We start from the raw sequence: 15,754 nt of genomic DNA, 5'->3' as shown, positions 1-15,754 counted from the left end.
AAACACAAGTCACCTGCTTACCTAGTCTCCTCATGCACATTTCTTTCTTGCCTGCAATATTTTTGCAGGATAAATATATGTAGTAGTAGCAGTTCTAGTTGTGGTAGCAGTATTATCACATATACAGAGTACAGTGAGAAGGTACTGCAATTTCCACCAATGAAATATTTTGTAAAGCAAAGTCTGCTTTTTTAATGATTTCACACTTTGTTGTTTTTGCTACATATCATTAATCAGGCACTTTAGGCCTGTTTTGTTTTGTTTAGGTTAGTAATCAGTTATCAAATGTTGACTTGACTGTTGTTTTTTTTCTCTTTTCCAGTTTTCATCATGGCAACTGGACTGCTGATTTTCCCTTTTGGGCTTAATTCCACCTTTGTGAAGTCATTTTGTGGGAACTCCAGTATCTACTATGCCGGCGACTGTCAGATAGGCTGGGGTTACATGCTTGCAATTGTTGGAGTCATGCTAACCCTTTTTCTGCCATTCTTTGCAAAATATGCACCTAAAGAAAGTCTGTCTCCGACCCCACTCCCAACAATCTTATAGCAGAATATTTAATGAATAATGCAGATATGGACTTGAAATTTCTCCATTTGCAGGATATTGCTTTTAACATATCTGGACTGAGGCTTTCTAAAAATTACTGAGTGTCTTCCTTCCAGTCAGAACCCACAGTAAATTCTTGGAATAATCAGGTTTCAATCTATATTTTAAAAAGCTTCCATTTTAGTTTGTTTTTTGACGAGGCTTGAAGTTAATCTGTCAGGTGACTACAGTGATAAATAGCGTGTGGGTCACAGAACCTGAACATTAAGTCTGCACCACTCACAGAACCAAGAAAAAAATGTTCACTTGAGTCTGGAAAATGTCATCTGTCTGCAGTGGCTACTAAATTTGCTCAAGAGGAATGGACACATTTACGTAGTCAGAAAAAGTTAAGTGAACACAAAGCATTTAGTTTAACTGCATGTTGAATGAGTGAACTGATAAACTAGAAACATGATACTAAGATTATGTTTTGTATATATAGCATTTCAACTCTTAGGGAAAAAGAGCTTGAAATGTATCCCAACAATCTACTTCTTACTGCATTTTATGGCTATATTATTTTGTAAATACGATATACTGTAAATGCACATACACTACTCACATGGATTTATACAGTAAACATAAATATGTGCATTGTTTACAAGTTGAAAAATGTGCCGATGTATTTAAAAACACACAAAAAACATTCCAAATTCAGATAGGAAATTAACTTATCAGGGAGCCATTAATTATACAGCTTACTGTAAATATATTACTTTATACAGAGATTTTTTGTTAACAAGCTTACATTTAAATGAAGAAAGACTAGAAAAGTTCACCAGTAGCATGGAATAAACTTTGATTGCATAGAGATAAAAGTTTTTTTTCTTAATCAACAGAAAGTACCGATTATTTAGGACAAGACAACTTCACATCAATTCATGGAACTGTAATCTAAAATTATGAACAATATACATTTTAGAGGATAAGTATGGAAATTATATATTAAAACTATCTGAATACATCAAGAGGCAGAGACTTGATTTTAAATATTCAAAACTGCACTGATCGGCTACAAGAGAAAATGCTTCTTGAAAGTAAGGATGTATCTAACTTGCTGAGAACTGATGAATCAATCTAAAAGAGAAACAGAAAAGAAATGCTTACTTACCTTAATAACATTTCTTTCTTGACCTAGAGCTACAAATAAAATGAGAGATGTGACAGTTCATCAGGAGAAATGCCTTAAATGATGGCAGATTGCAGCTATCAGATCATTAATTGATAGGTCATAAATGCAAATACATTTTCTTTATTTCCATTAATTGGAAATCTCATTTAAAATAAAACAAATTTAGTTAGATGACTTTTAATTGAAAAGATTAAAAGTGAGTTTTCCTAAAACATCCATCCAGTATTTCAAACGGTTGGCTAAAAGACTGAGTGTGGAAGCAGGGCTTAAATGTTTAACATGGCAGAAAAGCCTTTTGGCTGAAGAAAACACCCTGAGAAATGGCCAGAATTACTGAACTCCCAGCACTCCACGTCCAGTTGGCTGCTGATGCAGAGAAGGTGAAGGGACTGGAGGCAGACTGTGGATGATTTAAAGGAAAATCAAGTTTATTATATCTTGTTAATTCACTCAATTGAAGTTTGGTCCTCTTCTATAAGGAATTCCAATATACCACAGTTGTGGTATTAAATGCTGCATTCTTGCACCTGTTATTTCTCAAAACCGCCTTCATAAAAGTATATGCATCATTTTATTTTCAGACTATATAAAGTATTCTAGAAAGAAAACCAGTAACAGATTTTTTTAATATTCATTTTGGGAGTTACCGACTAAGACACGCAAGTTTGATATACTAAACAAACCAATGTGTGCCTTTGCAAAAACAAAAAAATAGTAACAACCAGGTTTTAAACCATAATGTAAATGCTAAATAGGTATATGTTTTGTATTTTTTTTTTCTGATATCTCCAGTTACATTGTAATAAGTTCAGTAATTGATTATGTGATGTCATGTGATGCGGCCTGTTAACTGTAGAAATGTCTTTTTTAATTCTGTGTAGATACCAGAACATTGTATTATTCAACAGAAATGCAATTTGCCATCTACCCTTCCATCTCTTCTAAAAATAATGTGCGGCCCACTCAAGTTGCAAAGTATTTTTAAGTGCATTCAAATATCCTTTCTTAAACTGTGTTTTGGTGAGTAATACTCACTTTGTAATATACCTTCAATTTCATCTCTAAACAGATTTGCTTTTCTTATTGATTTTAAACATACTCAGCAGGTTTAGAATTAGTGTTTGCTTTTTGCCTGCCGTGATTGCTCACCTGGTTAATTAAGAATGCGACATTTGTCATTCTACTTATAATGATGTATTGTAGTTTTTACAACGAGAAACTGTAAACCTAAAGACACTACACTGTTACATAAGCCTTCTTTAAAAAAATAAATAAAAGACCTGGTAGAAACTAACTGTATTCAATTGGACATATGTTATAATTATTTATGTATTTCTACTTTATCAGCCAGGATCAAAATAATAAGATCTTATATACATGTAACATGTTTAGTCTTTGGATGTTCATTTTTTTTTACTTCTATGTTGTAAATTACATGTATGGTCTTACTGGTAATTCACTCTGTTTTATAGATTGTTGTATATGTCTGCCTTGTAGGTTTGGTGTAAAAAGAATAATTATGCAGGCAGTTTTTTTTTCTCATTCAGGTTGTCTCTGTTGTTGCAATGTAATCTTTTTATATTTTTTAAACAATTTTTCCTAGTCAAAATGTGATGAGTTTAAATGTATTCTTTAGTGTGTTAAATGTTTTGTGCATTTAAAAGTGATATGACAATAAAAATGTTCCTTGGACATAAGCATTTTCGAAGGAAAAAATAGGAATGAACCATGTGCTACCATATTGTTCACAGCACAAGGTGCTGGTACTGTAATATACTGTATGTAGATGAGTCCAATTCCGATTCTACTTGGACTTAGTATTTCTATTGAATACACTGACTTGGCATGGCCCAGTCAATTGTACAAGACTGTCATTTCTCACTTGTAGCAGAAAATTCATTGTAGGCAGACTCGTGTAGTGCATGAATGCTGAGGTTACTAGTAATAAAAAATCAACAGCTTTAATGAAGACTGTAAACAAAAAAAAGCACCTAACCTTCTATTAACATAAAATATTAAATTTTGAAAATTAAAATGGCAGAGAAGCGTATCCAAATACAATTTAATAGCCAGGGGCCCTTCCTTTTAAAATAATAAAGACATAACATAGATAGGTTATTATGTTTTTGATACCAAGAGAAATATTAAAAATGAAATATATCTCCTGAGATAACTTTCCCATTAATAAAAACCATGTTTTGTATGTTTTTATGCCTATAAAAAAACTACACAAACATAAAAATATTTGTATGATTACTATTATATATTTTTAATCAATGTTATATTTTGGCTATTTAAAATATAGCCCAGTAAAATCTGTTTTTAAATAAAAAAAAATACACCCCACAATGTCCTAAACAGTAGACTCATTTTTTACATTTGAAAGCTGAATTTTGTTATTACTTTACAGGGATGCTGATCACTAACATCAAACTTTTCATAATATCTTTCAGGAACACCCTGGTAATTCTAGACAATACTACAAAAACAATGTCTGTATCATGCTGGAACATATTATTTAGAACCAAACAATTGTGAATAGAATATTGAAATAACAGTATTAAGGATATAAATTAAGAAGTGATACCTACATACTGAGATTTTGAAAACATCTGACATCTAAATTTCTTTAACATTTGCAATAAACTTTTTAACTTCAATATCTGAAACTCTCACTGACTCAATGAACTTTTTTTGTTCTAATGTTGTTGCTGGTCGTACTGACACACACTTCAACTTGCCATTTTTTCGGTCATAATTGCCAACACATCTATGAACTTGGCCTCGAATAAATCGTGGAAGGTCACGGTCCTTACAAAAAAAAAGAAAAAACAGAGGCTTAGCTTAAAAAAAAACATATGTTTTGTGTAAGAAATATTTACAAATCAAATCTCAAGGAGGCTTATTTTATAAAAGAAAATACTTGTTAAGAGATAATGCACATATGGGCTGTACAAAAAAAAAGTGTAAAAGAAGACTTTTTAAAGGGAGGCTCTGTACATAAACTTGAGTCTGTACTCAATATAGTGTTACTACAACCTCATTTGGAACTGGTTGCATACTTTATGCCAAAGTAATTTGTAAATATTAATTTAAGAAATAACTACTATTTACAGTACATCTTACGTAATTGTTAAATGCCATCTTACATTACACTGTATAATGAAAAGGTATTTCACTATAAAAAATACATGTTAAGTGCAGGATGGTGATTATCATACTGAACTGAGTCATCACAAACTAATGATACTCCCTCTCTTACTGAACTGTGAGAGACGACCAAAGGTTACTTAAATTCTGCCTTCATTTTCTCTGACTTTGATTGAAGTTTAGTGCCTCTTACATTTAGAGGACTAAGTGCAACTCATAAAATATAACATAACATAATGTTAAACATAAACATAATATCTCTATAATAATAGTAAAAAGGTACAGGGGCATACTTATTTGAAAATGAAGCATTAAAGTTAGTTTCAGTGAAGTGAGTGTACCAGACTAAGTTCCTTAATAAGTCTCAGTGGCCACTGTATTAATTTTCCAAAGGAAATCATCTCATTAATACAACAAACCTTTCCAACAAAATGTATATTATGAGAAGCAATGTATTGTATGTGATTGTTTTCCATTTTGTGATTTTATCTGTGAATAAAATATGTGAAAAGTTAATTCATACATTAAGTATAGTAAAGCATGAGAGACTAAGTTATTAGGGTTTGGTCCAACAACAGGAATTCTTTAATAGTGTGTTGCTTTCCTTGGGGCACAGCTGTGAAACCTTCCTGGTTATGTAGATAAGCTCTGATCCTGAGTTGCAGAGGATCTACTTGTCATTGCCCACATTAATATGAAATGAAAAATAACAGATTTTTTAGTATTTTAGCAATTGAATTGGCCAATGGTAAAAAAGCAGACAGTGTATTAAGAACATCCAATCATCATTCCCTCCAATTATTATTAAAATATCCCAGTATTAAAAACAGAATTATGCAGAAATAAAATAAACAGAAAGGGAAATAGTAAATGCTTTCAATTCATATACTCTATCTAGTTGTAACCAGTGAAAAGGCTGTAAATCTCCCAGCAGCTACAGATAAATGTTAAACAAATATGAAATGATGAAGATTACAAAAAGAGGTGCACTTTTACAATTAAAAAGGCTGAAATCAAAAAAATATCAGGACCGGGTTAAACTTACACAAACGTCCCTAAGGTAAACTGTGACTTTATATAAATTATATAAACTGTTTATAAAATAGATACAGAATAAATTCTTAAATACGAGGAACTAGCAAATGGTACTCCATTACAAAAAAAAATAATTAGGTCAATCCTAGCAACTATAGAATGGTTATTTAGAAGTGTATTGCAGGAAAATTAATGGAAGCAATAATGCCAGTTTAAGCAACACATTGAAGAGTGGGCGTAATAATGAACATGTTAATAAATATCACATTTTGCTAATATGCCAGATCTTACAAGGAATCAGTAAAACATTAGATTATTGTGAATAATAGAATATAATTGATCTTTAGTATCAAAATGGTTTTGATGAGGTACAGTACCACGCTACCTGGAGTGATCTATATGAAAATGAAACTAACAAGGAGATTAATCCTACAGATTACATTATAATAGATGGATTGTCAGATACGAGGAAGTCACTAAAAACTATAGATGCAACCAGACAGCATTAAAGTATGGGTGCCAAAGTGGAAGACGAAGCTTAATGTAAATAAAAGTGAGGTTTTCCAACATAGAAAATTTAAAAAAACTTGACGTATAATTACACACTGGAAAAACCTGCAAGTGCACCTAATGGAAAAAATATATATTATGTCCTTGGGAGTCATAAAGAACGCATCACTATTAACAACCAGACAGCATAAAGGAGTGACTAAGACAGCCAAACAGTCACAGTCACATACAATTCTATACTGTATTGAACACAAGTTAAGAAACATCATCTTTAAGATATACAACATACTTGTGAGGATTCATCTGTAATAGAGCGGGCAGATTTGGATTCCATATTATAACAAGACATAGAGGTAGCATTAGACAGAGATAGTCGAGAGCAACTAGGCTGATTCCAGGACTACTGAAATACAAAAATATACCATCTCTGCCATACAAAGCAAAAAAGAAGTGCTAAGGAGTAGTGTCTAAAGAAACATCACAGTAACTCCTGCTTCTTCATATGCTGATCAGGTGATGAAAAACAGGAAATAAATTCACAAAGTAAGAGTTATTGGTATTTTTACAGGTATCACTGTAAATGATGCAAATAATGTATGGTTAAACCCATTTCAGTCATTAACATTGCCTGCTATAATATGAAATGCAGGCAACTACAATCCCTGTCACACTAAACAATTTTTCCCAGTGATTTTCAGTTTGAGGCTTCACTTAACTAGTCTTAGCGAGTCAGAGGCAGTCTTGTGTTCAGCACAGCCCTAAGTTGCGTAGTTTGACATCCCTAAAGACTCAGTCAGACTGGTCTGCAAATTGCCCAGATAAAATCAAACAAGTCATAGGGTTGGGCATATGGTTTTAAGAGCAGAAATCAATGAATGTTTACCCAAAACTACAATGTATACAATTCAAAAGAATGAAAAAAAAGAAGGAAAATTAGCACTTTGAACTGATATCTTGCCAGAATGAAACAAGTTATAAAATTCAGGTGCTTTCCGGGACTCACTTAACCAATTTGAACATCGAGGCATATTACATTTTTTATTTACTTCATTAGAGGGTCAGTTACCACATTTTTGTTTACTGAATATTTTTGTAACAATCAGTCATAATATGTAATATTTAACGGTACTTTACAATGTCATGAAGTTAAAGACATGGCCCAATGAGGCTTTTAGTAAATTGCAAAGATAGGGTTTTATCCACAAAATTCTGATACAGAATGGCCACCGGTGACAAACTTTCAACTTTTCACTTAATTGAAGCAATAATGTCATGACCATTGTAGTTAAACTCCTGGCAACCAGGACCCCCATCCAGTGCTGAGATGGCATCACATTAAAACATTAAAAAATATTCATCTTAGTCAATGTACTTTAAGTCAAGTACTTCAAATGCAAAGTCCAATATGAAATTCAAACTCCTTGGGTCCCAAAGCCCCAAAAATGACATACAGAGTGAATGAACTGATGCAGGGTGAGTTGCATAAAATTTCTAAAAGCTATTAACACCACTATTTCTAATAATGTAAGCTGATATTCTCAAGGTAACAAGATCCAGGAACTACAGTCACCAACTTTAACACACCCTTTGACCCAGAATCATGTAATGTGTTGCCAACTAAGTTTGTTATCCTTCGCGATTCTTAGTCATGTCATTTGACATCCTCAAGGCAAAGAGATTCAGCAACAGAAATCATGAAGTTTAATGTGGTCTCCAACTAGAAATCATGTAATGTGCTCCTGTCTTAAGTAACATCTAAGTAAATACAGTAATTGAAAAGAGTTATATAGAAAGGTGGTGCTTCTACAATGGTGCAGTTATTGACATAGTTAGACAATTAACATCTCATTGCTACAAGAAAATATCTTGAAGAAACAAATAACTTGGCAGGAGCTTTTGCTGATTTTGTGATAGAGAAGTGGCTAAAGTGATAATGGCTTAAAGGCCGGAAGAAAAATGAAAGATTTAAGGAAATACAGACAAATAACTCTGGATCATTTGAGTGCCTTGATTAATTTAAGAGATTAGCAGAAAGTTTTCAATATGACATGTCCATGGATGACCTCACAGAGGCTTAACTACAGGATAATACGGTCAGGTTGTATTGCATAAACATCTGAAATCCACTTTTGCAATGGTGGTCTGTTGAGAAACTAATAGACAGATGAATCATCCTTCACCTTGATCTCAACATTCAGACAAGAATATCTGTGGTATATACCAAAAGTAAATAGCCTGAGTGCATTTTCCCCATATTTAAAATGTCAGGTGACTCTGTTATAGTTTGGGGTGCACTTTCCGTACTTAGTGGTAAAAGTAAATGCTAATAAAGAGAAAACAAACCTGAGTGACCATGGTAATATTGTGACAAAACTACTAATGCCCTAATTGTTCTGGGATTTTCTGGCAAATGCATGCTCCCTAAATGGTTGTAAGAACATGTCACTTGTGAGAGCCAGCCCAACCACAGACAGACAGACACTATTCTTAAGTCCACCACACACGGTTTATTTACACTATGCACAAGTTCATAAAGTCCTGCACAACACACGGTGCTCCAGCACCAAACACCCTTTACTTCCTGGTCCTCTTCGGGCTGCCTTCTCTCCTCTCTCTGAAGCCTTGTCCTCTTCCTCCTGACTCTCGCTCTTCGACTGTTGGAAGGCAGCCACTTTTATGCTCACCCGGATATGCTCCAGGTGCCCCTTGATGAACTTCCGCCAGCACTTCCTGGTATGGCGGAAGTGCCACACGAGCACCCGGAAGCACTCCGGGTAACCCTGGAATTCCTTCCGCCAGCACTTTCTTGTGTGGTGGAAGTACTGGCTTCCAGGGCTCTAGGATCGACCAGGCGCCCCCTAGCGGGGGCCACAGGCCCCTATGGGGTTGAGCTTCCCAGCTTGTTCCTGTGACCCCCATAGCAACCAGGGCGGCTGTCCTCTCGTGGCCCGGGGGAGGTATACTCCCTCTCCCGGTCCTTCCAGGCATCCCGGCAGGGTATGGCGCCCAGCCCGCCACCACACATTCAAGATCATCTCAGTCACCCAGTCTCAGCCTTAATGAAGACCAATGTGAGATTTTGGACTACTGCCTGAGATTGTGTTTTCTAAGCCACTATTAAAATATCAACATACGTTATGGAATTTCTCATGTAAAATTACTGTTGCATCCTTCCAAAATATTCCAATGATTTAAAGAATCTATACCAATATACTAACACTACTTAATGTAAAAAAAAACATGGGGTGGGGTCCAGCGGCTGTGGGGCATCTATTGGTGAAGAAAGATTCATAGATCTTGACTTTGGCTGACGATGCTGTGATCTTCGCGGAGTCAATGGAGGCTCTGATCAGGACACTCGAGAGACTAAGCGAGGAGTCTGAGTGTCTGGGCTTGCGAGTGTCCTGGATAAAAACCAAGATCCAGGCCTTTAATGACCTCTTGGGCACAGCCATCAGCAGTGTGTCTGTTTGCGGAGAGAGTGTTGACCTTGTTGAGTGGTTTACTTACCTTGGCAGTGACGTTCATGTCTCTGGCGACTCTTCCTGTGAAGTCAATAGACGGATTGGGAGAGCATGGGGGGGGTTATAAGGTCGCTGGAAAGGGGTGTGTGGTGCTCCCAATATCTATGCAAAAGGATGAAGGTCCAAGTCTTTAGAGTCCTGGTGCTTCCTGTCTTGCTATATGGTTGTGAGACATGGACGCTATCCAGTAACCTGAGACGAAGACTGGACTCCTTTGGTACTGTGTCTCTCCGGAAAATCCTTGGGTACCATTAGTTTGACTTTGTGTCGAATGAGTGGTTGCTCATGGAGTCCCGAATGAGGCACATTACCTGCATTGTGAGGGAGCATCAGTTACGGCACTACGGTCATGTGGTGTGTTTCCCCGAGGGTGATCCGGCTCGTAAGATCCTCATTGTTGGGGACCCGAGTGGCTGGATCAGGCCATGGGGTTGCCCAGGTAACACCTGGCTGCAGCAGATAGAGGGTCATTTCCTGAGGGTGGGACTGCGTGTCTGCCTGGGGGATTGCAAACCGGGATCCCGAGTTGTTTCGCCGTGTACTGGGTGTGGCAACGCACTGTACCAGTGCATGCTCCCCGACTTGACTTGAATTAATGTAAGTGTTTCTAATATTTTGCGAGTTTTTAGCAACCATTTTACCTTAGCTATAAGAAACTGCTTAATATTTAACAGCACTATATTTTGTCAGTTTTCAAAAGTGAAGTGGCTATAATCCAAAGCATTTCAAAAAGTGACTTATTTTAATAATTATACAAAGTTCTGTAAGAATATTGTCATGTAAAATTGGCATACTGTATCATCAGTCAGCACTTATGAAACACTTTGACAAGTTTTCATATAAATGAAAATCAGTGTTCTCTGAATCGCAAACCTATTTATATAATATGAGAGTCTCCAAAAAAGACATAGATAAACAATAAGGCAAATGATATGCCTTATCACAATACTTAGCATTCAAACCATGGCATTGTATTAACTGTATTATTCTAATTACCCAGAATGTATTCTAGAGACACATACAATAAATGAACATTTACACTGAGAGCTCTTTTTGAAATTTCTAAACACAAATAAGAGAAAACATACAAATAAAAGACTTACTATTTCATAAAACACACATTGTACTGTTGCTCTTTCATCTCTTAAAAGAAAGTTCTTTGCACTCATTTTATCAGATGTAACAGCAGAGTCAAGGGTAGCTATAAAACAGAACCAAATCAACATAATCTTTAAGTGCATTTGTATAAACATTAAACTAGTGTAAGACATACCTTAAGATTGAGACTGAAACAAACAATAACTTTAAAAATTCTATCCTAATACAGATGCATTCTGTGGCACCACCTTCTTCCAATAATCATATTAATAGTGTACAGTTTTTCTAAATGCTTATTCTATAGTTCTTATGTAATCCTGGTTCTAAGCAACACACCCATTAACTGTTCCATAAGCCTTGCATAATACATAATTTCATAAATTAACAAAAAGTGCCCACAAAGACTTATTAATACTGCTACTATGTAGAGAAAAACAATTAAAGAAAAACAGTGGAATGGGTAAAAGTTTAAAAAAGTGGCTAGCTACAAATTGAATAAGATCCTGCAAGTTTATTTTCAGTAATAACTGTGCTCAACGTCCCATGGAAATTATTTGTGGAAGTTTAAGTAAGTACAGTAATACAATATGTAAAATGTATAAGTTCTGCTCTTTTGCGGAATAAAACAATTTATTTAGTTGTCTATGAGATTGTTTAATAAGAAAAATGTAAAAAAAAATGTTTTCTGGTCAGTTTCTAAACGAGAGTTTTCATACATTTTTAAAATGTTTAGATTTAAAAATAAAATATTAATTTAGAATGAGATTTGCACATGAGGTATACACTGAAACCTAAACCATTTTTTTATCTTTTGTCTCCTCCTACTGGTAGATATATTACAGTACTATCACACTGTTTTATAATTGAGAACAAAATGCATCAACACAATTAAATAAAGCATAAATTATTCTACTGACGCAAACATTTATCTTTCTTGACAAATATCTGTCCAACACAGAAAATGTCTGATGGTCTAATTATTGTTTGAGTGAACCAATAAAACTAAGAACTCCCCTCCTCCATTTTAAATCTTTTATTGTTAAAAAATAGACTGTAATCTACCAGTCTGTGAGTAAAAATTTATTTTGCATTATTGGTTTTAATCATTAAACCATTTCTTCATTTCTGAATCAGCTTTTTTCAATAAAAGGTAACCAATAGTTATTAGTTTTACATAATTCATTGTAACATGGAAAACACTTGTCAAAAATGAGAACATTGAAGAAGAATTTAAAATGTATCGTTGAAATATTCACATTTGAGTTTGTTCCTGAATCACAATTAATCATTACCATATTTCAGTTTTACTAAAGGGTTTCTAAATTAAATATTTTTATATGAAGGACAACATTTGGAACACCTACCAAAAACTTCAAAGAGTAAAGGTACTCTCTCGCAGTAATGACTCCATTCCTTAAGCTTTTCGATTGAAGCTGTCAAAATGCGAAGTGTATTTTTAGCTGTAGTTTGGATCTTTACTGGTTGACTCGTCATAACCTTATGGAAAAAAATTAACTATTATGTGCCAGCTGAGAAAGAACTAGACAAGAAATTAAATACAAATTAGTAATTTTGAAATAACATTTATAACAATCGCAAAACTTGCCTCAAGAATCTTTAAATTTAAACAAAGTTTAAGAAATAATAATGCTGTTATGTTTAAATGACACATTCTTAAGTTATAATTTTTAAAGTGAACAGTAATTTATGCCACATAACATAATCATTCATTTTGACCTCTACCTATTACTAATAAGTAACATAGAAGTGTAATTACAGATTAATTAGTAAATCGAGAAATTAATCCAAGTACTTTCTAGCAAAGAACCTCATTTAGAACACCTGAAACTGTCTTACCCCTAAGCCTTTGCATCATCTAATACAGTGAGCCCCTCACTAACACTGCATACAAAAAGTTTGCATTTATGTAAAAGATTCCTGTCTACATTTTATCCAACAACGAATATAAGAGTAACCAATCACTTTTTAGCTAACACTTCTTGTAGCTACCTCCAAACTCACATTTTTATAAGTGACTTATTCTGTGTTGACATACAGGACAAGCTGTGCAAGAGGTGCAGCATATATATATATATATAAAACACCTACAATTTGATAATAGTTGTATTATTATAAAGTTCCTATATTTTTATCTTACATGGCAACAAAACTGTCAAGGAACAAACATAACAGACATGGCCAGTCAGCACTATGACAAGAGGAAAACAAAAACACAAGGGCACAAAGTTCATAGAAAAAACAAGCCAATCGGGACTACAATTATTAATAATTACAAAGTCAAAAGCTGTCTAACCAAGGTCAAAATGTATGTCAAGCTCTCGCCCTCTATTAATCTTCTAACATAAGAAACAGCATACGATAATGCCCCTAATAGTGGACACAGTAATCACATGTAGCTGCCATAGCTGAAGCAGTGTTTTGCTAAATCCTGAGATATCATTCCATACAGGTGGAGAAATGTAGCTACTATTTCATTGTGAGACAAAAACCCTGGATGAATATTTTCAATAAAGTTTGCAAACTATTTTAATAAACCATCTTCTAGTCCCTTTAGAGTTTTTTTTCTTTGACTTTGAAAAACCTGCAACACTGCGATGAATATACTGTATTATTGGACATTAAATAAGAGTACTATTAAAAACAATGCAATCTTCTAGTCATTCGTAAATATATCTTTTGAGATTTACTAGGATTATCAGTACTAGTTTACATTGACAACATTCTAATTTTCTCTCAGAATTTGGAACAACACTGATCTTTTAACACTGAGGAACTACATAAGAAAGAGCAGAGGATACTGTTTTATCTTAGGAGATTATATTAGTTAAATTCTACACATCTTCTACAACTCTGTGATAGCCAGTGTGATCTTCTACGTTGTGGTGTGCTGGGCTTGGCAGAACTTTAGAGAAGGCTATTTCATCAGTTCTGTTCCTTAGCCTGGCAACTAACTCTTTAAATTTGGATTGCAGAACTTACAGCCTGCCCTTATGTATGTCATTTGTTCCAACATGGATAAAAAATCTGAATCCATCCGTTATAGCCAAGTATCTATCAATCCTACCAGGGAGGTCTCCCACAGGTACACTCAGAAGGCAACCCACTGTACTCTGTCTTTACAGCAAAACTGTGCATCAATTCCCCTGATCAAATCCTCCACTATCACAACCTCTCTGTTTCTGGGGTCTGGTTTTGAAGAGGTCTAATGAGGCTCATTATGCATGCCTACTACTTCAGAGTTTTAGAGTCACTGTCCAGCTCCACAAGGATCTGAAAGTGGTTTGACAGTTCTAATTCTGCGGTTGATGCCCCTGGACAGTGTGCACCCTTTGTCTTGCACCTATATCCATCTGTGACCTAATTATCTCTATCTGTCTGAACTGGAGCTTCCTCCCATGCCACCTTAGGGCTGCACACCATATCCATAAAGGAGACCTGTGTCAAGTCTGCCACTTCTCTACTACAATTCAGGCCAGCCAGCTCCTTCTCCAGTTCAGTGACCCTGAGCTTGAGGTCCTGTATCAGCTGGCATTTCCAGCAGATAGCTTTCAAGGAGGACTGACCCCTCCAGGCCACTTTCCAAAAAGTCAGACATCCAACAGGACTCGCATTGTACTGATCTAATTTTTAAAATTTGAATTTGGATCAGTAACTGCTCAAATCATTTTTATTAAATTTAAATTATTTAACTTAAATTATTAAACTAAATATCAGATTAAATAACTACTGCAGGCTCAGGTACAAACAAAACTATTATATTTATTAAAACTCTATGTTTGGAGGTCAACCATAAAATAAAAAAAATGCATAAAATTGTGAGTTTTGCTGTTGTGTAAAATCTTGGAAAGTACCTATGAATCTTCTTCAACATTTGCCATACTCCTGAGCGTAGATGATTTTTTTTTCTCTTACTTACCATCTTCTGCTGGTTTTACCAGTATTTTGTGCTTTTGTGGACAAGTTTTCAAAAAGTGCGCATTTGATTACCTTACCAAATAACTGGCAGAGGTTTATGTTCAAGAATAATTTTCCTAAATTCTTTAATATCTAATTGAAGACCACAATTAGTTAGATGTTCTGGCAAAAAAGTATATTGCAAGGTAGAAACTGAAACCAAACTAAACTCAGGATATTATCACACTACAATTCAGTAACTTTAAATTGACTAGTCAGGGAATCTGCATTATTATTCTTTTCCCCTGGTCTATATAATACTACAAAATTAAATCAACTAAAGAGCAAGCCTTTCATGCATTCAGAATTTAAAGTAAGTCTTTAAATATGTGTTTAACTTTTATAATTTGTGAATATGAAATAGTACCAGTTCAGTTCTTTCCAACCAATGCCTCCACTCTGCCAACTATGGTTGGATGAGTTTTTTCAGTACAATTAATATTTTAAAGCAATATTTTTAGCTTTTAAATCCCTAAATGGCACAGCTAAACATTCAAGAAAACAATAAATATGCCATCTGAGAAAAGAAAAACAAAATCGGTCCACCCATCAAAGCCAGTTTGATCAGCTGGTCACATGTACACTCAAAACATTCTCTTATGAATGAGCTCATTACAAAGACAAGCTGTAACATTAAGTCAGTTTTCAGTAATTGGTCTGGTTATGAAAGATTGGATGTTGAACAAATAAATCTAAAAAGCAAAGTTTCAAAAAAGACAATAGTAATTAAAAGTGGTAG

At 34.6% G+C, this 15,754-nt stretch overlaps 2 protein-coding genes across 4 annotated transcripts in view; one reads left to right on the top strand and one right to left on the bottom strand.

Moving 5' to 3' along the window:
• The window catches only part of LOC114655648 (LHFPL tetraspan subfamily member 7 protein), a 268,732-nt gene extending 264,349 nt beyond the window's left edge, over positions 1-4,383 (top strand). The window contains exon 3 of the mRNA XM_028806782.2: positions 323-4,383. Within this exon, the coding sequence (XP_028662615.1) occupies positions 323-549 (227 nt within the window). The 3' untranslated portion in view covers positions 550-4,383. The remainder of the gene's footprint in view (positions 1-322) is intronic.
• LOC114655646 (spermatogenesis-associated protein 22) overlaps positions 4,197-15,754 on the bottom strand; it is a 35,636-nt gene continuing 24,078 nt past the window's right edge. For 2 of the 3 annotated variants that reach the window (XM_051930907.1, XM_051930906.1), the window contains exons 6-8: positions 12,405-12,537; positions 11,046-11,143; positions 4,197-4,534 (exon numbers count right to left, since the gene is read on the bottom strand). In XM_051930907.1, coding sequence (XP_051786867.1) covers positions 4,343-4,534; positions 11,046-11,143; positions 12,405-12,537 — 423 coding nt within the window. In that variant the 3' untranslated portion in view covers positions 4,197-4,342. The remainder of the gene's footprint in view (positions 4,535-11,045; positions 11,144-12,404; positions 12,538-15,754) is intronic. The other variant, XM_028806779.2, reaches the window with a different exon arrangement.

The sequence above is a fragment of the Erpetoichthys calabaricus genome, chromosome 8 (assembly GCF_900747795.2).
Source record: "Erpetoichthys calabaricus chromosome 8, fErpCal1.3, whole genome shotgun sequence".
Lineage (NCBI taxonomy): Eukaryota > Metazoa > Chordata > Cladistia > Polypteriformes > Polypteridae > Erpetoichthys > Erpetoichthys calabaricus.
Note: the sequence above shows the minus strand (reverse complement) of the source record. Positions and strands in the feature narration are given on the sequence as shown.